Source organism: Lutjanus erythropterus, chromosome 7 (genome assembly GCF_056507025.1).
Source record: "Lutjanus erythropterus isolate fLutEry1 chromosome 7, fLutEry1.hap2, whole genome shotgun sequence".
Classification (NCBI taxonomy): Eukaryota; Metazoa; Chordata; class Actinopteri; order Lutjaniformes; family Lutjanidae; genus Lutjanus; species Lutjanus erythropterus.
The window spans coordinates 34,115,422-34,139,724 of NC_139323.1; the positions used below are offsets into that span (position 1 = coordinate 34,115,422).

At 40.8% G+C, this 24,303-nt stretch overlaps 1 protein-coding gene across 2 annotated transcripts; it reads right to left on the reverse strand.

Moving 5' to 3' along the window:
- Positions 1–8,233: 8,233 nt before the first annotated feature.
- Positions 8,234–23,673, reverse strand: b3galt2 (UDP-Gal:betaGlcNAc beta 1,3-galactosyltransferase, polypeptide 2). 2 transcript variants are annotated; one of them, XM_084723597.1, is made up of 2 exons: positions 23,439–23,673; positions 8,234–10,629 (listed from the first exon to the last, which is right to left on the reverse strand). In XM_084723597.1, the coding sequence occupies exon 2, from the start codon at positions 10,272–10,274 to the stop codon at positions 8,952–8,954; it is 1,323 nt and encodes a 440-aa protein (XP_084579723.1). In that variant the 5' UTR covers positions 10,275–10,629; positions 23,439–23,673; the 3' UTR covers positions 8,234–8,951. The 2 variants fall into 2 exon arrangements, with proteins under 2 accessions (XP_084579723.1, XP_084579722.1); XM_084723596.1 differs by having other exon boundaries at positions 22,744–23,673.
- Positions 23,674–24,303: the final 630 nt, after the last annotated feature.

Consider the following 24,303-nt stretch of genomic DNA (forward strand, 5'->3'; position numbering starts at 1 on the left):
GCACACAATTGTGGAGCTCCGGCATTGGTGGTGACGGGGGCCAGACAGGTGGCTGCCAAGCCGCACCTGGTGTTTCTTGTTGGTCAGGAAGTCCGTAATCCATTCACAGATGGGGTTCGCAGACAGTCAGGGAGGATGGTGTTAAAGGCTGAACTGAAGTCCACATATAAACATATATAAAGCCACATTTTAAAGAACCAAGTGGGCCAAACTAACAAATTAACCAACTTAAAGACTCATACAAATAATATCTAAAAATGTACATAGGTAACTGGAACTGATTCATTTTTCTACAAACAAAAATATAACATATAAATAATAACATATAGATAATAATGAATCAGCTCAGAAATAGTTTTAACGATTATATAATAACATTAGTCACAGTTGGTATGAAATGTCAAATCCTTTGAGTAAGTGACTGCTGGAAGTCTGCAATCCACAGACATCAGCAGACATGGTGATTCTTTGCCAGGCCTGTGCTGCAGCTCAGGCCAATAACTTCTCCATCAAGAAACTCCGGTTGTTTGGACATAAAAATCCTTTTTAGTATGTTCAGGATCATCTGCTCTATTGTCCTAGAAAAGGACCATGAGTTCTTAAAGCAGAGCGTCAGCATTTTATAATCATCGTTGTGCTGAAGTCATAATGATGGAAAATGTGCCCTTCTGTCTATCTACTGCACTGTAAGTCAGAGACAGCTACAAGCATGATTATTTGTGGGAAATGTTGCAGTTTACTGCCTTAATAATGAACAGTTAAAATGTATGTCTCTATGTGCTTTTGCCCACTCAACACTGGAGAAATTGCACCTCACCATGTTATGTGGCATTAACCATTCAGCTCCTCTGACCCTTGCCGCCTGGTCAGGTCATCCATTATATAATAATGGCCAGCTTCCCCTGTAACTGCTTTTTGTGGCTAATGACCAGAGTGCCATACAAACAGCACCACACGTCTTCAGAGGGCCCTTCAAAGTGCGAACAGGGTTGGATTTGTTTATCAGTGTCCTGGCAGGTTGGATGTCCGGCAGTTCTCCTTCAGTGTGGAGTATCACTGTCAAATTCTATTTATAAATAGATTTTGACTCAACGCTGGCGCTATCCAATCTTCCTGGCTAGAATCTGCCATACGTGTTTGTGAGCTGTGTTCATGAAAGCATTTGGGAGTTGGGTCTCAGCTGATGGGATACAGTGGATGTTTCCTGGGTCGTGTAGAGATGACTGTAAGGGATTTGTGTGGAGGTCACTTTAAATAGGTGGATTTCAGTACTTTGCCCTATGAAAGCAGAGAGCAGAAACGATACTGTTTTCATCAATCTGGCCGGCTATTTTGGAGGTACTGTATGTAAACAAGACATTAGCAAATGCAATTGTTCTTGATGATTTGTTGCCTTTAAATAGGGCCATATTTACCATGTTCAAGGGTTCATATTAATGCCCCAGTCTGTTTGTGTTTTTTCTGGCGAGTATGATTTCCCATGTTGTAAATGGGAGATTTTGTTGCCTAAATCTAAAACTAGGAGACATCGAATCCCGTGCCACACTCCGGAAGAGATGGGAGAGTTGGGTACCTGGAGGTGTGAGGAGGGGACCAGGGCAAAACTGCCACATGGTGCTTGGACTAAGGTCCTTAATGGGCTGGCCAGGTCACCCAACGGGCGAAGCCTCCTGTAGAGGATGACAGACACAGACGGGGCAATGAGAGGGCCTAATGATGATGCACAGATGGCTGATGGATCCAACGACCAGCAAACATGTCCACCGTTCGCCTCAAGCCCCACAAGAAACCCTCAGCATTCACAGAAAACAGAAGTACTCTCACCAGGCTAGCAACCCATGCGGTGAGTGACAAACCTGTAATGATCTTTCAGGAGGTTCGCCTACGTGAACTTTATTACAACTTTTGCTTGAATTTGATTGTCTTCTTTCCGTTACACCAGGACCGTGACCATCTCCAGCCTAAGGCAAACGCAGGCATGCAGCCCACCAAATCCCTTGTTCTCTCCCTTGAATAAATAATAAATCATAGAAATTAACTTTTATATGGAGTGTGGAGGATGAGTGATTGCCAGACAGACCAGAGTGAACAGACTGCGGCTGGGGTGGGTATTGTCTTCAAGTATCCTTTGGTTTCCTCCTTTATTCAGCACTGCTGAGGGCTTTGCTTAATTTTTCAACAACCTGCCAAGCAGTTTGTTTACATGAGTTGGATACCGTCTTCCTGAATCACTTCCAGAGATGTGCAGCAAGATCATGGAATGGCAGTAGCCCAAGTTAATGGAAAGGCCCTGAGACATGCTGGGGACATGTCTGTCAAACACCACTACAACCTGAAAATTACCTGAAGCATGGACGCTCTGTCTGACAGCTTTATTGGACATGTTTGAGCCATGAGGATGGTCACAGGATGGTATTTTTTTTTCTGTGTTGGGTTGTTGGAACTGAAGTGAGCTGAAGTGAACTGTTGGGCTGATTTGGACTGAGAGAGTCACTGAAGGTATGTTTGTAACTGACCACTGTGGAGAGTGGGGGGAGGTGAGGCGGTGTTGGTTCATGGGGCTTATATAGTGTTCGGGGAACAGGGCTCTGGCATGTCACCGAAACATGTCTCAGGTCCGCCCAAAAAAAAAACCCTGAACAACTCCACAATTCAGCATTACATAGTTCTCAGTCTTTTCACGTTTTCTAACATGTATATAATGTGCTTAGAAGAAAATCCAATTTTTTCCTTTACACGGACTTTAATGAATCCTTGGAATATTGAATGATGAAATACGCTGATTTCAAAAGATAATGAAAAGATACACTCAGCCATGCATGAAATAACTGAAATGAATTTGGGTCATTTTTGACCCATGTGCATTTGAAGAGGTTTGGATAGCTTGTGCATCAAAGGGTTAGAGTGTTTTATTTTCCTGCTGCGAAATGAGCAGAGGGTTTTTTAGTTGGAGGGAGTGACATTTATCATTTTCTTTGTCAAATTCTGTTATTCTTCACCTAAAACTTCCAGCAGGATTCATCAGTCATGCCCACAGAGAGGTATTAGTCAGGTTCCAGGCCTAGCTGTTATGGAAAGGTCAGGAGATTTGTCTCTTCTTCAAGTGTATTTTCTCTTCTCTGGTTTCTGAGGAACAGTGAGCTGTGATGTTAAAGCCGGGCCACAGCCTCCACTCCATCACGGCCGACATCTCAATATGTTTCCACTGTTAGCCTTTTATACCACGTTTACGGCAGCACAGGTTTTCAATACCGATCAGTCACTGCTCTTTTCCCCTTCATTCATCACTACCTGCTTCCTGCTATTTTTCTCTTTCCTCCTCATCCTTTTCTCTTTTACAGTCGCCCGCCATCACTCCCTGCCTCCCTACAATGCTTCTTCCTCCCTCCAGTAGCAGACCAGTCTATCTGTCTCTGCCTCAGCTTTTCCTTGCACCTATTTCAGCCCTCCCTTTTCTTCCCCCACCCACTCTTTCTCGTTTTCATCATTTGTTGAAGGGCTGAGTGCAGCCGGATGCTGGTAATCTGGCGCCCTGATTGCATAGGACATGCATGAATGATACCAAACCATGTTCCCAATATCCCCTCGCTTTGAGTCATGACTTTAATCATTACTAATGGAGGGTGATGAATACCTGGGACCAGTTGAGTATGTCATGAATTGCACTGTGCCTGAATGACATAGACTTTTAGAAGGAAATTGGATTTCTTTGTTTTCTTGTGTGGTGACTACCAGGTTTAGTTTAATGTACAACCTAAAAGCTGGTCAGTTGATTGTTAGTGACACCTGATTGTTAGTGACACCTGGGGACAATCAATTTTGACTGAGTATAACGTAAAAGAGAAATCTGTAATATATTCAGTGTAATAAATAATAAATTGACCATTTATGTCATCAGGGAAAAGAAACACGTTAAGTTGAAAAAAATGATTGCTGTGAAATTTCTATTCTGGGCCAGAATGACTGTTTCATAAGCCTGTTTCACTTTAATTATAGTTAAAATTAATGCCAAAAGTTCACCAAATGAGTAAGTGTCTGTTTATAAGTTATAAGAAATCAATAATAACCTTGTAGGAGGAGTAGATGTTTGTAACGGTTACGGTTCCCGAGAACGGGTAAGAGGAGGTTCCTCCAGCATCACTGGGGGGGAAGCACGTCTGGAACACCCTGCTTATCTTTTCAAATTCAGTCAGTTTAAAATTATAAGGCAGCCCAGACCACAGTCCTGCACAGGTCCAGTTTTGCAATCCTGACTTGTTACCCGCGATTATTTCAAAGTCAAATAAGCATCGGCCCAGACCCGTGAATATAACCCCACAGCCCGACCCGCACCCGTGCCTAAACACACATACCGTCACTCACCTGTGACCTCAACTGGCGCAGCGTCTGTTCTCCTGCAGCTGTCGATGTGGCTGTATAGTGACGATGAGCCTCGCTTGGATATCAAAAGCTAATACTTTTTACAAGCAGGAAAGTCGCTGACAATATTATTCTCACAGTCTTTGAGCGTGCTGAATTCCTCCCGAATGTCCAACTTGGCCTTCAACCATGTTTTGTCCACAATGTGGTATCCTCTATGGCTATTTCTACTTTAATGTCATCCGTTTTAGCCAGCAGTTCACCTCCATCAGTGTGAAATCAAACAGTGATATCCCACTGTCTCACAGGATGTGAAGTCAGTGGTTGTATTGTAGGCTTGTACAACAATATCCTGCCGGCTGATTAAGCTTGATATTACTGTATTAGCAGATATAAATGTTAAAAATACTGCACAATCATTTCTCCTGGGAAAAAGCATAGTATGGTATATTTTTAACACAACATTTTTGCAGGTCACTCAAGCCTAGACTTTTTTGATGTTGATGAATATTGCCAGTCATTTTTAAAGATTGCAGCTAGACAGATAGAGCTGACAGTTCATCTTGAAAATCTGTTCAGAGATTCTGTGATTTCTTCCTAAAAATCCTCCTGAACTGTAGATACCCATTGAAGTGAGGTTGATACGGTAGCTCTAAACTGTTACGACTGCATACCCACACAGTAACAAATAAAGCTGTTGATTCTTTGCCTGTGGCTCCAGCATCAAATTCTTTTGCTTTGCGCTCTGCAGTTTATCTGAGATGAGCATCTTGATATCCTCTCCCTTCACTGTCTTTACCGCTCAGCTCCCTCCTCTCTTAAGACGCCGCTGCTTAGTGATTAGCGGCTTAAAATATACCATTGTGTGAACTTTACCCAATCGTATATGTGATTAAAACGAGACTGATGGAAGTGCAGTGAATTCTGTGGAAAAAAGCACAGTCCCCACTCTCCATTAATTTATTTAGATTACCTTGATCTGATACAGGCTATTTAAAGTCATCCCCCAATTATATATGCTGTTTTTTGTTGGTGGCCCTGAGCACTGGAGTGTGTATTTATTTATTGCCTCCCTTCATCCCAACACACACACATAAACTCACGCAGGCTGATAAGTTCAGTTCCATCTGGACTAACACTGGCAGCATTTCAAAATCGCATGCATTCATTTTTAATTAAAACCTAAACTTAGGTGTTTTGCTGCAGAATGTTTCATATTCCCCGGGGACACTAAAGAGTCCAATGTTTAATTCATTTTTTCATCGCTCAGCCTTGAGATTGGTTGTCTTCACATTGTTTCTGGCTGACCTGAACTTCTCTGAATGTTTTACTTTTCTATTTGGAAGTTAATGCATTCCTCCAAGGTCCACTGACTACAGTATTACCTTTTATTAACAATCAGTGGTTGTGTTTGTTGAAAATACACATTATTCGCCTGCAGAGTTATGGTTTTAGATGGCATGATTGTTCAGTAACAATGCAACCAGTAGTCATACATGGGGAAATAAAGAAGAAAAAGGGCAGTAAATATAAGAAATCATGTTATCACACCTTCCCCAGACAAAACAGCCCGTAAATGATACTGGACTGGGTATCAGATATTTGTTAATCCATCACTACCCTTGTGTAACTTTAATAATATAAAATTGGTTGCTAGGAGACATGCCTATTTAGTGCCATCTAATCAAAAACACTTAACTATGTAAACAGAAGGTCCCTGTAGCAACACAGGCTATTATATAACTGCCAAAATAATTGCAGGGGACCAAGCAAAATGTTAGATTTAACAGCCTATTCTTTGTAAATGTTACTACTTTTTATTTATTTATATGTGAGAGAGAAGCACATTTTAGAATTAGTATTCTGTTTATAAGTAATGGGAAATAATGACATGAAATTATGCAAGCCAAATAAAATACAGTTTCTTAATTTGTATTATATGTTGTGAAATGTAATTTTTAATATTTGCTTTGTTCTCAAACAGTCTTTTCAAGTGTCAGATCAGATATATTGACCATTTTTCATAAATACCTTTTACTCTTATCAAAATGGGTAAATATTAGCAAGGTGATAGCTTCATTCGCCAACATTTAGCTAGTTCAGATAGCTACGCAACTGTTACTTGCTGTACGATTTCCTTCCTAACTTCTGCCCCTTTTGGATCTTCTGACAAATTCCTGTTTCCTGTAGTTGGATATGTTGCGTGCTAAATTCATCTATGCTAAAAAAAAACAAAACACGATCTTTAGGTAGCTAATGCGGGCAGAAAAAGAGCTAGCTAGATAGCTAATCTACTTCAATTGCTAGCTTGATAATTAGTGTTTTGTAGCAAAGCTCAAGATAGCTAGGTAGCTAATCTACATTAATCATTAGCAACTGGAGCTACTTGCATCTGATAGCTAATTTGAGCAAAACATGGCTAACTAGCTAGCTCACCTACATGAACCATCATCATTTCTCCTAAATAGATCCATGCTCACAGGCCGTGTCTAGAAGGGAACCCAAGAACCGCCAAAGATCTTGCTAGCGTGATCATTTTAACTGAAAGCATGATCTTTTCCTAAACCTACCAAGATCTTAACCACAGTGCGTCACATTCTGAAACATATTTAGTTTGTACAACGAGCACAATAAAGAGGCAAGAAGGAATCCGCAAGAGTGTCACAAATCTAGGGTTCCCTGCTAGGCACGACCATGCATGCACCTCGTCCTCCTCCGTCTCCTCAGTGAGTGAGAGGCGGACAGAGAAACAAAGAATACTAAGAGAAAGAAATACTGAAGTAAATTTCAGATCTCTTGGAAAGACGAATACCCGTTTCATATGGAAATTTTTGTAGGAAAGAAACACATTTTTTAGAGAGGTCCGAAGTAACTAAGTACAAATACATAGGAACTGTATTTAAGTAGTCTTCATCTGTACTTTACTTGAGTATTTATTTTTCTAACAACTTTTTTATTTTACTCCCTACATTTTCAAATCATTATCAGAACTTTCTGCTCTTAAAATTTTTCAAAACAGGCTTGTGTCTAAAGTTTTAATGATTTAAGATGAATTATTGATTATTATAATTTTGCATTATTGTGCTCTTCCCAACATCAAGACCATTTCCAACCTTAATGGATGGGACTATAACACACTTAAAATTCTGTGGTGTACTGATCTGTGCATATCATGCAAGACAGACGTTAAAGACCTAATGATGAAAAAGACACAAGGCGAAAAATTATGTAAAAGGGCTAAAAACGTTTAAGACAAAGACTCAATGAAACAAAATATGACATAAAAGACATAAGACAAAAAAGATGTAATGAGATTTAAAAAAACAGCAATAATGACATAACAAGATGAAAAACAGCGTATAAGACGTTTACAAGACAAAAAAGATGAAACAAAACAAGACCTACGTGACAGATGTACCGAGACAAAAAACAACATTTAAAAAATGTACCAAGATGAAAAAGTACATAAAAGACAAAACAAGGAGAAAGAGACAGAGAGGGAGACAAGAGGCAGAGACGAGACAGAGCTCCACTTCCTGACTCAGTGTAAGCAACACAAAAATATTAGAAAGCAATATTTTACAAAAATAATTAAAAAAAAATATTCCCTGACTTCCTGTACCTAAGTGACTCTGAAAGACTCCCGGCCTTACTGTGAGAGAGGGAAGACTATCAGCAAAATATGTTGCAGCCGCAACTCTGTGGACCCCCTGTCCCACAAGACCAGTAATTAATGGTGCTATTTTGATCACTATGTGCATGTTTGTACTGAAATGCTTTGGCATCATTGTATTTTATGCAGTCATGCCAATAAAGCTACTGAACTGAATTGAGAGGGACGCCAGATAAATCACACACACAACTGCAAACAAAATGAATTCAGTACATTTAATTGTTAATTGATTCATTGCACATTTGCTCAAGTGCAGAGTCATACTCAATGTAAAGCTTTAAAAAATACAATCTCAGTCATCTCTGACATGATTCTGAGTGTTTTCATGTTGATTTTTTTAAAATAAAATACAGTATATGACAGATAAACCTTCTCTTTAGAGTCGTATTCTTTGATAAATCTGTAAAGTAAACACTGAGAAACAGGGCAGCATAACTGGTCAACGTCAAAGATACTTTCATTCATATTTAGGTAGTGTAACTGTCGACATAATACATGTGCATTTCCCTTTGTGTAAACACAAATTGTGTCTTAATTTTTTTTTTATATTTGTAGAGTGCGACATACTGTACTACCCTTTAGAGAAGAGCCCTCACATTAACTGTAGCTTGAATTACCATCTTTCTGTTGGCACCTGAATTATCATAAACACCTCTCTTGAGCAGCAGCACTTTTTGTGCATGCTCCACATCGCACATGTCCTCCCGTCTCCCTTCCAGAAATATCTCCACAGGTTTACGATACTTAACATTTTTCTCAAATTAAAAAAATAGTTTGAATCATTGACTGTACACAATACCAAAAACAATGTGCTTTTCCCCATATAGTGTATAGTGCTGAGTTCAACATGCCCTCCACCGGCTGTAGATACAGTGCGCCCAGCTCCCTTTTTTGAGGCGGGTGGTAGTCACAGGATGCGTCAAGGAGGCCTCTCTCCGTGAAACTTTCGGTGTCTGTACCTGCCATTCTTTTCCTTGGCCATGTTGATACAGGCGTTGTGCTTGTTGCTCTGCAAGTGGTTCCAGTACTTGATGAGTTCATTGGGGTGGAACTGATGAGATGTGATCAGGTGGCTGTACTTACAACTGGAGTAAGACACCCGCCAGTGGTTGAAGAGGAACTCGTTGGGAGGGGGCACTGGGTCGATGCGCAGCTTCGCCAGGCAGATCCCCACGTAAACGTCCTCCAGGTGCAGCCTGCGTATGCTGAGAGAGGCCTGGTAGATGAGCTCGGCCATGTCCCCTGAGAACACGTACCCCGTCCCCGAGCAGAATATTGGGTAGCGCTCGCTTGGGTACAGCTCTGGCGGCATGTACCACTTGCTGTCCTTGTTTCGGTTTGGTGCATAGCCCCTCATCAGGTAGCCGGTGAAGTATCTCTGCTTAGGAGGCAGCTCCGGCTTCAGCAGCTTTTGAATGAGATACTCCGTATTGACAAACATATCACTGTCTGTCTTCATCACATAGGAGGCATGTGGGCAATACGTGGCCACCCAGTTCATGCCCATCAGGGTTTTGATGGTCAGGTTGTAGTAAGTGTCCTGATAGTCCTGTTGGATGATGTCATGGTGCATGCGGCTCTCTTCCTCTATGCTGCTCTGGAGGAAGGTGTCCGAGCTCTTCCCCGTGCCGAGCAGGAAAAGACGGACAAACCCCAGACCCATCGCTGTGCTCTCATTCCCCCAGGTCTGGCGGATGGCGTTGCGGGCGTCGGCCTGGCCGGGCTCCGCCACGATTAGAAGGATGAGGAAGGGTGTGCTGTCCCGACACTTGAAGGGCTCGTTCAGGATGTAGCGGTAGGGCTGAGCACTGAGTCTCCCTCCCACACCCATCTCCTTCTGTAAACTGTTGTTGGTGCTCATTGAGTCTCCGAGCCCCATTATCCTGGCTCCTCCTCCGCCTCCTCCTCCTGCTGCTGCCTCCCCCGCCGCCCCCTCCGCCTGCTGAGAGCTGAGGTTGAGCAGGGGCTTTGGTGGTACATACCCCGTCTCCCTCCACAGGCTCCTCAGGGAGTTGCTCTGGTTGGCTTCACCCTTGGGGCTGCGGAAGCCCCTGACAGTGTAGGCCAGCGGGTTTTCCCGGGGCCCGCTGCGACCCGGCAGCCAGTCCTGGTGGCTGAAAAATAAGAAGAGGGTGAAGAGCAGAGCCAGCGAGAGGAGGCCGGCCACATGGGTCCGGAAGAGCGAACGCTTGACGGTCCAGGTCATCTTGATGGGACAGCAGTGCCGCCGTCTCCACTGCATGGTGCAGATCGGGGTTGCAGGAGGCTGCTGCTGCTCGAGAATGGGCGGCGGCGGCGGCGGTCACATACAGTCACCTCAAACATGTGGTTGCCAACAGTCAGAGGGTTATCTGAGCTGGCAGATGGGTTGGAGTGAGCCTCCTGGTGGAGTCAGGGGAACGTTTGAGCCCCCCGGTGCAGCTTGGAGCAGGGTTAAAAGGGCTCCTGATGGAGCTAGGAAGGCGATGATTCTCTGGCCATGGAGGCTTCTCCCTGGCGCTTCTTTGGCACTGTAGACAAACACAAGATCATGCTCTATGTCTCGTCTCCTTCAGGATATGATAAGGGTCACCTCCTCTGTGTTTGCTCTTGCTCATCTGAAAAAGGAAAAAAAGAAACAGAGAAATCAGTCTTGGCAGTTGTCCGAAAAGCACTTCCTATTCACTGGCACTCAACCGCATGTCAATTGACTGAGATGCAGATGTGTTTTTTATTCCTCTTGTGGGGACAACTGAGCCTATTTCTTCATCACTTTATTTATGGTTTGTTTTGACACACACTGAGTAATTTTGCAATCATTTCTTCCAGATGCAAAAGCCCCAATTAGAGCTTTCTGTGGATGCAATGCCCACTATGGTAAATGACACTTTTGGTAAGCTGACTTAACATTTTGAAAGGGAGAAGCTGAATCAAAATGACAGCGTTGTAGCATCTTTGATTGGACAGGAACGTGGAACACAGAAGGCTCTGGGGATATGGCTCTATGGGGAAAGAAAATGGGAGATGTAGAGAATACTGTTGAGAGCAAGTCAGCGGCAGAAGGGAAGATTGCTGCTGTAAAAATGACTGTAGATACTGGGGATGTGCTGGATTAGTCGACTAAACGATTATATGTTGCCACCAGAAATACTAGTCAGTTAAACTATTTATTGATATTTCATTCATGTACAATGCGAGTTAACTGTTGCCTCTATGATGTAATCCCACTGCCTGCCACTAGTGGAAGCTGCACATTTTTACATGTTTTTATAATTTCAGTGGGATAGATGACAGCTCGTAAAACCAGCGCAGAAAATGAATATACGCTTTTATAAAGGTTTATGTCAGAATAAAGTGGCATATAACAACTCAACCGGAGCAACGTGTAACCACATGATTCTGCCCGGTCTGAAAAGTTGACGCATTTAGTGAGTTGTTGCCATGTCATATCTTACAGTGCTATGTTCATAATGCACGGTGAAAAATGAAATACTTCCCACACATTTAAAATACGATTTGGTTATTGAAGAATGTGATTGTCATTCCCTTTTTTATGTGAATAAATCAATTTTTGGATTGCTAAATTGATTTTTAATAAATAAGTAACTACTGCTTAGTCTGCTAGCTCGATGCTAACACATAATGGGAATTTCCATTAACATGCTTACGGAAATTAGCACCACAGTCACAGCAATAATATCTCAATGAATCAATCCATTTTACTTCTACTTTACTAACATACTTGACATAAAACAAACATATGTGCTTAGACTTTAAGGCATATATTTCCTCTGATCTGTGGAAACACACTAATAGCGACTGACTTGCTACTCTGCTACTAGCTGCGACACACTGAGCAGCTACAGCAAAACTCAAACAAGGAACAACTAAATGAAGCAGTTTACATCACAAAACATGCAGTATAGCAGTGATGCTGCTGAAATAAAAACTGACCGACCTTTGTGATTAACGCTTCAGATTGCTCTGAAATACACACAGTATGTTTCAGATAATGTTTAAAATTATGGTTGAAGCCAGTTATTGTTGCCCCCTGTTGTTTTTTTTGTGGACTAAAAAACTAAACCTGACTGTCAATTGGAATGAGGGTGAGCAAGTAATAACTGGATTTTCCTATTTGGGTGTACTATCCCTTTAATTGAAACCCTATTGAACTTGAAACAGGCAAACAAAAACAGTTATTCTGGCACAGAATAGAAATTTCAGAGGGGAACACCGTAGCTGCAGCATTGTTGTCAGAGAAGCAAGTATTCCAACTGTTTCCTTGATCTCTGATGATATATTGTGGTAATTTTATGATTTATTACAATAAATGTATCACAGATTTCTCCTTTAAGACTAGTCTAAATTTAATCACAGGCTCATCCTTTGAGCATACAGTGAAACAGTGCGGTTGGAAAAACAAAGGCCCATCCAGATGTGAGCCTCGTTACTGAGGTGCAGCATCACACACATTTTCAAAATAAATCAGTCTGACAGTAAACACAACTGACTAAATGAGCACATTTTCCCCATCACTCTCCACAAAGACAGAAAATAAAAAACATGTCCTAGATCATCACAAACTCATTTCACAGTTAAGACCATCTAAAAATAGTGAAGAATAGAAAATACTCTATAAAGTTCTTTGTGGAAACTGAGCTGGCTGTCTGGTGCTGGGCATGTTGAGATGGTAGTTGCCTCTTGCATGTCATTATTCAGCTTAATGCCTGGGGCATAAGTATAAATTGCAGGTTTGCTCAACGTGGTGCCGGCTAACGCTACTCTGAGCCGCTTGGGCGAGCGAGTGTCATCAGCCCCCCACCGCGCGTCGACAGCTAGGGAGGAGATGCATCTGTCAAAATGAGTTTTCAGGGTCCAGCAGGCAGTGGTGCCGAAGCCTGAGCCAGCCTCTGGCGATAACAGCCTTCACCCGCCATTCACCTTCCACCTTCAGATTATCAATGCTGTCTACTCTCTAGCTGAGACCACCCAGGCTGCTCGATCTTCGGGGCATAAATACGGGGACATGCGAGGAAACATGCACATAACGTGCGCACATGCAGACCCACAACAACATGCAACAACGCAGACAAAATGTGACGTGAGTGATTGCATCTGTTGTTGCCCACGGGGGAGTTGTGCACCGAGGGAAGCACAAAGGCGATCACGTATGCGGACACTGAGTCTCTGACTCACTAAGGCAAACAATCAGTTTGCACAAGCACAAAATTTACTGTGCATTTCACGTAATCATATGCACAGCAAATACTGCACACATAGACATTTTTTCACAAAATCTAATGCAGACCAGGCTTAATGATATACAAAACACACTGCACACATAATCACTCTTGTATCTATAGACGCACACGCATGTTTATCCACATCATCACTGATGTTTCTTCACACACACACACACAAATCAGAAACAGAATATGCCAGCAGACTTGCAGGGTGTACCAGGCCCTAGTGAATATTAATGTAGCAGCAGTGCGAGTCTTGAATCCGTCCTTCCTTCCTGAGTGTGTTAATTTACTGACTGCCTGTGTTGCCTTTTTGTTTATTTGTTTTCTTGCTTTTTTTAATAATCTGCATATGCTGAACAACAGAGCATCATTTTGCACAAACGCTACATGCCGGTTAGTGTGAGGCATATTTTTCTAAACTTCCAATTTTCATTTCCTGCTATGTTTGCTCATTCATCATGACAACTGGCAAGGAACACGATAACCTTTTCAGGCGAGTGTGCTTACCCAGCGCAAGCAATTACAGGAGAATGAGAGGGGCCAGGGCCGGCTTTGTTTTAAAGGTTAACATACTTTACATCGAAGCATATCCAGCGCATGAGAGATTTCTGCTGTCAACTAAATGAACATCTAGTTACGTGAGCTCTGATGAAGTGTGCACACACACAGAGGGGCGCGTCACACACATAAATACATGTGTACACGGACACACACACGCTTAATGGACGCCCACACACACCCAGATCCACCCACCCACACGCTCACATGGCTGGTTGAGTGTATGACTTTGTTTTTTTGTTGTTTTTTTTGTTTCGACGAAATGCCAATTTCACCGGGAGATCAGACGTCCATTTTTACTTTTTAGCGGTTCCATTTAATCTGCCAGTGCCTCTCCTCATTAATTCATTTTCTTGCCTCCCATCAATGTCACTTCTATGCAAGCCAATTAGTTACACTAGCACTAATTAAAGCCCCAGCGATTCTGCAGCGGTCAATAATCAGAACGAAGGCTGGGGGAGTGACACAGTGACATACTAGGCATACATTATCGTGTCGTCTCTGTCACCACATCAGCTTCAAACCTAGAGCAAAAACACGGAATAAAAGGAGGAAAAACCCTCCACAGCGAGGTACGAACACCATTCTCCACAGTTTGCTTTCATTTCATTGTTTCCACGCCTACATAAACAACCTGGCCCATTTTTTTTGGCCTCCACCGTGTGTGTAATGCATGCAAAACAAGCTTCGCCGATGTCGATGAGGATATGACCTTCATTCAGTAAAACAGTGCACTTTGTGATAGTGACACATTTTCCTCAAGAAAAATACAGCTCCCGTTTGTGAGCCGTTTAGAGTACCTGTTCGCTGAAGGTAGAGGTTAAATTCTGCTTTATTGAAACGGGCCTGACTGATTATGTGGCTGCGTGAGGTTCCAGTTCTGTCTAATAACGCTGCCTTGAAGCAACAATCCTCATTGAACCACTACATTTATGATTCATTTTAATGTTCGAGTAGGGTTGTAGCACGTCTTCAACCAGGCTAAAGAAAAGTCTGAGTACTACAAAAATCCTTGATGAAGCCTATATGACAAAAAAACTCCACTTTCAAAAAGAAATCGTGATTGTGGCTGTGTAAGGACCTTCACTCCTAAAGATAACACTCCCACTACCTACTAATCTGACCATTAGATTGTTTTGTCTATAAAGTGTCAAAAAATAGTGACAATCAATGAATTATCAAGTATATCAATTCAAAGTTGATCAAAATAGCTTTTCTGTTGGTCAGCTAATCAACTAATTGTTTCAGATGTTGCTGCAAGGCTGAAAAAGACTTGTTGGACCAACTTAAAAAAAAATATTGCAATAAGTAACACAAAAATGAATTAAGTTCTTTGAAATCAAGTAAACAAGTTACATGAACACAGTCAACTTAAACTTTTACAATTTTCAAACTTTTTGCTTTACCCAAAAGTAAAATACTGCTCCTTAACAACCTTATAGTATGGTTTCAGGAAAAAAAAAAAAAAAAAAATTGAGATTGTGACTTTAGTGTTATTTCAGTTTGTTAAATATAATCAATATAATTGCTAATGTTAGTATGATTTAGTCTTGTATAACCAGATGTTTCTCCACAGTGTTCAGCGCAGGAGAAAGGTCTGGCTCCACATTTACAAATTTTGCTATAGGGGAAAATACGCCCTGCCTTGTTTGCGTTTCTTTAAATCAATCACAGACTTCTTGGGCGATGCTAAGCCCAAGCCCCAGTATGAATCCATTGTGTCAGACTAGCATGACTTAACAACACGATTTAACTGAGGTGGACCACTTTATATCTAAGATGATATATTATTTGATGACAAAATATAGTTTTACAGTAGACCATATGTTTCTGAGTCACCACGAGAAAATGGCTCAACTGCAGGGGGAAAAAACCATTTAAGATGTGGACGTCTTGACATCAGACGTACAAAACTACGAGAAACCAAACTGATAAGCTTTTAGTGAAATAAAAAAAAACAGGCTAAGAGAATGGGATATAATTTAAAGTTGTTATAATCCACAAAAATAGACCGCCATCACTTTAACAGAACGCTGAATGAGTCATTCAGAACATGACCTCAGTTCAACTGCTACTCAAATACACTTTTTAATAGTACAGAACATTAGTTAGTGTTGCTCAGTTATCTTTGCATTTAGTTTTAGTAAAATTCTTAAAGGATACTGATATTAGGGACTAAAAATAACTCCTGATATATCAGCCTATATTCTATATTTATATAAAATCCAAAATGACATCAGGGTACCGAAACGGTGAACTTTCACTTTCTAAATCAAAAAAGAACAAATAGAACAACCTGAATTAAGAAAAAGGCTCAAATATACAAAAAATACAACCCATAAATTTAAACATTTGAAAAAATAAAAACAATCTGCAAAAAAATGTGTGCACGATACCGATATGGACCGTTATAATGTGCTAGGCCAGATAATATCGATATATATCTGTCTGTCTCTAGTCTTGGTATCTGGTATAATTTATAGTATATAGTAGTTACAGTTTTTAATGTCAAAAATGAACTTCATATCAACATAAAGTTTGATGAGTTGCTAAAATATACAACCCAACAATTTGAACTTGTTAAAAGTTGCTCCAGCTTGACTTAATTGTTATTTTCATATAAATCACTAAAATAATCCAATAATAACAATAATAATAATAATATAATATTATAACTGATGGAGACTATTTTCATGCATAACGATCACACCTCATAATTTAAGTATATTTTGCTGATAATAGTTATTATGGCTGCAACTAACGATTATTTTCACTGTTACTGTAATCTGTCAATCATTGTATCAAGTAATTGATTAGTTGTTTGCTCTATAAAATGTCATAAAATGGTGAAAAATTACATCAACAGAGGACGCATGTTGTCCACAACTCAAAAATATTCAGTTGTCACTGTTGACTAAAAAAGAGAATATGGGAGAATTTTGCCTTTTTTTTTCCTTAAAAATTACTTTAACCGACTGGAGATTTTTAGAGATTTTAGCAGAGGATCTGAATATGTGTTCTCGGCTTTAGCAACAATTTTTGAGCCCGTTCAGAAACATATTTCCTGATTTCACAAAATGATGCAGCCGACAGCTTTTGAAGACTCATTTTTCTTCTCTCTCTGTACTTACCAAGGTTTTTCAATTTTGATGCGGGAAGATTGTAATGTCAGTGTCTGTTCGACATCCAAATACTTTCTAGGAAATGAAAACTAGGCTGTTCTCGTTCCATTTAGCCTTAAAATCCGTAGCAAACCCTGGAATGTTTCACCAACCTGAAATCGATGATGAGGTTTGTTTGTTTAATGTTTTATCATGTGTCTAGCAATACAGTTGCTAGGCACAATGAATAGGCCAAGCTCTGGGCAGCGAGGACACCAGCTGTTTTGTTTCTGTTTAATTTGAGACTCTGCCCTGGCTCTCTGTTTCCATTGTTAGCATTCCAGATGGGAGTCAAAAACCAAACCTAAGTCCCAAGAAATGTCTTTGTCTTTTAAAGCCTTCCCACTGCTTCCTCACTGTAGTGCTTATGCTGGCAAGAAACATCTGAACTAGTTTCATTGGCTCGGCCTGCGCAGCAACGGGTTTTTATGAATTTCATATCTGCTTTTGTTCTCTCGAGGTCGTGCTGGGCTCAACATCAGAGGAATCGTCTGGGAAATTCAGTGCTTTGTTCAGAGCGGTCATTTTAAAGTACGGAGGCAGCTGGAGAGTCCACACCTCTCCCCTCAGCGCTGCTGCGGTCTCATCTTAATCCCTCCTCGTCCCGGTCACTTTCCTCGCCCCCTATTCAGCTGCACCGGTCCTCAACAATTGGTCATTTCCTGAGTCTTGTTTACCATCTGATTGCAGTGAAGAGCTCACAAAAGCCGCAGAGAAAACGAGTGAAATAGAGGTGAGGGGCTGTTGTTGCTCTTCCTAACTTTCACTCTCTCTGTCTGAATCAGTATGAGTTATTTTGACAAGCTGATAGTCCCAGTTCTCCTTCGCCAAAGTGAAGTACGGGGTTTTCATAATCTCGAGCAAATTGCAATGATTAATAAAACATGGTGTTGTATAAGGGGGTGGATCCCAAGTGTTTTTTTTTTCTCTTTTTTCCAGACATGCCCCTGCAGCCCTAACAGATGAACTAAATTAACCATTGGCGACTACAATTACACTGCTTTGTTGAATACTTTATTCCAGCTGGTCAATTTTGTCATTCTAAGATCTGTTATTTCTGTATAACAGACCACTGCTATGAATAACAGACTACTGCTATGGACGCAGTTCTGACCAAAGACTCCCACATCATTTTTAAATCACTGAAATAATTTTTAAATCATGATTTTGTGCCGAATTGTTTATTTATTTTCGTAAGTCGCTGTGCAATAAACAGGATAATGTACAGTCAGCAGGTCATTATTGCAAAATAAACAACAAACATTCAAAACCCCTCCGATCATTTTCCCTCACCTGTATAGAAGAAGATATTGGATTTTGGATATCACTTTTTTCATGCAATCAGCTGTCAGTGTTTAGGTTGGTTTGTTCAAGTTGTCTGTTCAAGAGAACAGCAACTGCCCACTTTTTCAGCAGTTCTGTTTCTGGAAGTAAATACCTTCATCGTTTACTCCACTGATATTTCAGAAAATCCTTATATAGAGAGTTTTAAGCCTGGAAACAAAGCAACCAACTATGAGATGAATCATGACCATAAAACATCTCATTCAGAGAAGAAAACAATTTGAAAAAAAGGCAAAGGTACAAGACTGTGCACATAATTACTTCCTAAAAGCCATTGCAAAATGAAACTGCCTCTTAAATGTAACTTTTGTCAATATTGTAGTGTTTATATAGTCAAAAACAGTGTTGTAATATGTTGTAGTTTGTGTTGTGAGTGTATATAGAGTCACTGCAGCATAGCAACATTATTACCTTATGTTAGCTACCATTGTTGACCAGCTCGCTAGTCAGTGCGGTAAACATTTCCATCATTACAGGGAGCTCAACCAATCAAAGACATTGCTGTTACACAGGATTGTGGGTAGTGCAGTACTTCTCTTATGGCAACATGAATAAAACAACTTTTTCCTAAAACAACGTTGATATCTTCTATGGGATCATATATCATCGTTTCATAATGTCATAGTTCATGATCAGTCTACCTCAAATGGAAATGACATCATAGTGAATGATCTAAATCCTATATTCAGTATATGAACAGGGTTTTCACTCTCCATTGAGCTCAAACGTTTATCTTTTTTCTTAGCTATTTCAACTACTTATCCATTACAGCTGTTCGCTAACTATCCAGCAGTTTCTCCATTAGCTAATTGTTTGAAGTCTTCATTCACAACTTTTAGCAACTTTAAGTATTTATCCGTTACTTTCAGCTATCTTTTAAAACTTTTAATCCAGCTAAGTGTTTGAACTATATATTCATTACATATTTGAACCATTTATCCACTGTTTTAAGCTAACTCTGCTTGCTTGCAAACTAGTTTTCAAGCACTCAAAAGTGCAGCATTGGTTGTTAAAGTGTTGCAGCTCATTCAACATGTGTATATGCATTATTTTTAAATCTTATTGTTCTTTCCATGTGCACCCTGGCAACTGCAGAGGTACCTAAAATAGCCCTGGTTGGAAAATGGTGGATACAAGTTGGGTAAAAATGTAAAGTGATGGCTACATTCAAGTACTGAACATTTGCCAAACATATATTTATATATTTATTTATGAACAATGAAGTTTTTATTGCCTTGTATTTGTCTGTTTTTTTTTTATTAAAGTACTGTTTTATTTTATTAAACTACTGGGAAACAGGTGGCGCTGTTCATGGATTCACTTTTTCTTTTTTTCCCATAAGCCTGTATCGACATACCTCAGTTCACTCAAAGTTTACTCAGAAAAAGTACTCTCACTCAGTCCTTGTGGTTTGTTTAGTCATGCAGATAGTTTGAGTTTTGTCTGTTGGTACTTTCAAAGATCTGACTCCGAGATTTAGGCCACAACCTGAATAAAAATGAAAGTGAAGGGAATATTTGATGCTCGGAACATTAAAACTGCATTAAAAACAGCAGCATATCTTTAAAACCCGCACTGCCTCTTGGGATAATCCACAGTTTTCACAAGAAGAAATGTTCTATCTGAGAAATACGCCCAGTAAAAATGTTTTTGTGAGTGCATTTCAGTGAACTGACCCTTTAAAGACGGTTGGTGTATATGTGACTCAACTAGGATAGCACCGCTGGGAGGGGGAGGGTTGCGTTCTTGCTAAGCGTTGCAGAGCAGATGAGTGACACTGGACGGCCAGCTGTGTTTTTTTTTTACCCTTCATCACTAGAGACTGGTCAGATCTGGGCCAGGCCACTGGAGCCCCCATCACACAACATGACCATATCTGACCATATCTGATCCGTAAAGGGTCAGTTCACCCAAATTAACCCATATTTTATCACCTACCACTATGGCTCTCTCTCTCTCGTAGTGTCTAGTCGAGCAGACGGTTTTATTTGCCTCCGTTTTGACCGTCTCTGAGACTTCTGCCTCCACCTCAATACAACACAGGGAGGTATTTTGTTTTGATAGGATCAATTTCCAATGAAAACTGATTGCAGTGTATTGACCAAGAATAACAGGAGCTTTATTTCCTTAAACATATTTTGAATTTCTTAGAGCTAAAACAATCCATTAATCAATTATCGACACTGATCGGCTGATCGACAAATAATTTGATAATTTAATCATTTTTCAGCTTCTAGAATGCTAAAAAAATATGGTTTATTTTGTGTTATGTGACAGTAAACTACAGCTGCAATGATTAATAGGTTATGCATTGATTATTAGATTAATTGACAAATATGTTGATTGTCAAATAATCGGTTTGAGTCTTTTTTTTTTAAGGAAAAAAGTCAAAATGTGTTTATTTCAGCTTCTTAAATGTAAATATTTTCTGCTTCCCTTGCTCTTTATAACAGTAAACTGAATATCTTTGGGTTTTCAAACCACCAACCACCACCAAACCACTTATCGATTAATCGAGAAAATAATCAACAGATTAATCAGCAATTAAAATAATCATTAGCTGCAGCCCTACAGTAAACTGCATACGCTTGGTTGGACAAAAACAAGATATTTGAAGTTGCCACCTTGGGTTTTCGAAAGATGTAATGAAAAAAGGCAGAATAATGCACAATGAAATGACACTGCGGTGAGCTGGACGCAGAAATCTCAGATGGACACCTCACAACTTTACCACATGAAGCCAAAACTAGTGAGAAAATGTTTCTTATGCAGCCTCGAGACCTGAGAGGGATTTATGCTTTTCTTAGAGTCGCAAGGATTAATAGAGTATCGATTAGTTATTAATCATCAGCTATTTTGATAGTCAATTAATTAGTGTGAGTCATTTTTAAGAAAAGAAAACTGAAAATTCTCTTATTTCAGCTTCTTAAATGTAAATATTTTGTGAACACAACAAACATTTTTCAGCATTTCAACTAATCAATTAATCGAGAAAATAATTGACAGATTGCCTGACACTGAAAATAATTGTTAGGTGCAGCTTTACATTAATGTGCATACTGTTGGTTGGACAAAAGGAAGCTATTCAAAGTTGTCACACTTGGCTTCAGGAAGCTACAATGGACATTTGCCATTTTTTTCTGATATTTTTTAGACCAAAAAGTAAATTGATCATTCAAGAGGCAGAACAGTCATCAATAAACTGACACTGCAATGGGGTGGTGGCTGAAATCCCAGACGGACATCTCCCAACTTTACCAAATGAGGCTAAAAATAGTAAAAGAAGTGTTTTTTGCACTTTATGTGATCTGACGCTTTAACACACAGTTGAAAGCCACATGATGTGGACATACAGTGTAACATTTAGATTAATTTGCCCTTTAAAAAAGGCAATAACAAAGGATCGAGCAGCCTTTTAAAACTGGACTCAGAAATACAAGAGACCTCAGGGAAATAAAGCTCTGGCAGGTCGGTGGAGCTGCTGTAGCTGTAGTAAATATTATATGACAGTGATTTTCTTCCACTCAACGTGAGTGATATCCAACCCTTCTCATTGTGCTGCTGCCAACTTTTTCCCACTGACTTTAATTCTAGCAGTATTTCTGTTTTACTTCGTTAATAAAGCCCCGGCCGTATTCTCCTCGCTTCGGCTCTTTTTCTGGGGGTGTCGGTTCAGACGCCACAGCAATAAATTATGAGGTGGTTTGAAAATTAGACCCTATTAAAGTTTCATAGTCTGGTGGGCAAAGTGAATACCCAGATGGTGAGCTTAGCTACTGTTTTTTTTTTTTTTTTTTTTTTTTTTTTTTCACTGTCCATCTCATCAGTTTGCAGATATCCCTATGCATGCACAGGCTTCAGTGCCAAATAGTTCAGGCAGCTGGACGTGATGAAGTGGATAAAAAGCCCTGTTAATTGAACTGGATCAATGGGAACTCCCTGGCCTCACTTCTTGGCAGGTCCAAGAAGGGGTTTCCTAAACTTGAATCTATGTAAACCAATACAGTTAAAACTCCTGACCCCTGTTTGACGCCGGTGATTGCACTGCACCTTCAGGAATCTCTGACAGAACTTTGCTTTGGGCAAAGGAGGAATGAACTACCATCAACATTCATCCTTAGGGAGCGAAGTAATACTCAAATCTAAGTATTAATGTTTCACCTGCCTCCAGCACCTTCCTGACGCCCCCCCTGAGTGTCCCTGCAACATTTTAGGGAGCCACTGGGGGTCAAAAAAAGTGCCTGATGGAGAGGAGGAAGGGCATAGATGGGTGGATGGATTGATGGATGGATGGATACTAGTCAAGGCGGCTGGGAAGGGTGGATGGCTGGATGTAATGGAGGGAAGAGGAGGGCGGGGAAGGCTAAATGAATAATGAGGATTTGGAGGACTGATGAGACGTGCAGCGCTGCGTAGAGCCTACCTCCTCCTCCTCCTCATGCTGCTGCTCCTGCGGCTCCTGGCAGGGCTGCGGTCGGCTGACGGAGCGTGCGGACCCCGGTACCTTCACCCGCCATCGCCTCCTTGGACGGGGAAGGGAGACAACACGATCTGCGCTTTAGCTCTGGCTCTCCTCTTCCTCTAACCACGGTGACACCTTGGATGCGTTACGTCCCTCCACGTCCTCATCCCCGCAGGCTCAACAAACCTGCAGGTTTTTGGTTCTCCTCCTGCTGCGACTCCTCCTCTCCTCTCCTGCTCCTTGTGTCCGTGCAGCGTCCCTCTCTACCTCACTACTTATGAAGATTTTTTTTTTTTTTGCTTCCCCTCGCTCTTTGCCTGGTCTAATCTTAGTTTATCTCCCTTCTCCAGATGTGTTATTTCAGGTAAAACTGAAATAGAAAGCACCACAGCATCCACACGCGTTTATCCGGAGCCCCATCCGCTGGCATGAATGGAGCGCAGCGGCGGCGGAGCAGCAGGAATGCGGCTGGTCCCTCACGATGCTCGGCCAGGCTGATGTACAGTATCAGCGCAGGGGGGGAGCGGTGGAGAAAAACAGAATAAAAAATAATATCCTCTCCCACCTCTGAGTCCAGTCACTGCCAAAACATGTTCCCCTTGTCCTGAAGAAAAAAAAACAAAAACAAAAACAACTAGTCGTCTATCTTCACCTACCCGCTTCGGGTTTGTCCCGCTCCTTCTTGTTTTTCTTCTCCTGGACCTTCCCTCCGCTCCGCCTCGGACCGACCCCTCGTCGGATTTTCCAACCGGGCAATGCAGCTGCTGGCCCGGGCAGGCTGGCTGTCAGACACCGATACACTAACGGAACTCTACCACGTCACTGCATTATTAGCGGAGCATCTCACGTGACCCAGTTAGACGCTCATGTTGCGTTCATGGGATGTAGGTGAAAAATCTCCACCCTCAACACATACACACGCACACGCGCGCGCGCACACAGATTCACACGAACACGCCCCAGCTCAAAGTATGTTCCAACACATAATGTTATAATTAAAACTTGCTAAAGGTACAACCCGTATTATTACTGATATTATCCCTATTATTATTATTATGAAATATTATTATTGACTCATTTAAAGGAACAAAACCACTGATGTGGATGAAGCAATGCAATGGTTCCTTTTTGTCTAACTTATTGTACAAATGCATGTACATATACATTTTGAAAATACTGTATTCATAGAAACATTTAAATTTATATAAAGTGGTTTTAGTGCCTTTTGCTTCTTGGTTCACAAATTAAAAGGGTCTTTAAAAAAAATATAATTTTGTTTATACTTGTTTAAAGGTGTCAAAAAGTCACCCCTACAATTTTCTGCGCAAATTTGTGTTTCCCAACAGTTGTTGTTGGTTTGTTTGTTTGGCTGGTTTGTTTTTTAGAACAAACAAAACCAAAGAAAATGTCATGAATAAATATTCAGAAAGCCTTAAACTTGGCTTTGAAAATACATTATTTCAAACCCAACTAGAGAAGGGATTTTGGGGAGAAATTGTGCGTGTGAATGCTGGAAGTTTT

Coding starts and splice junctions, on each gene's coding strand:
- b3galt2 (XM_084723597.1), bottom strand. CDS start 10,274: ATGCAGTGGAGACGGCGGCACTGCTGTCCCATCAAGATGACCTGGACC.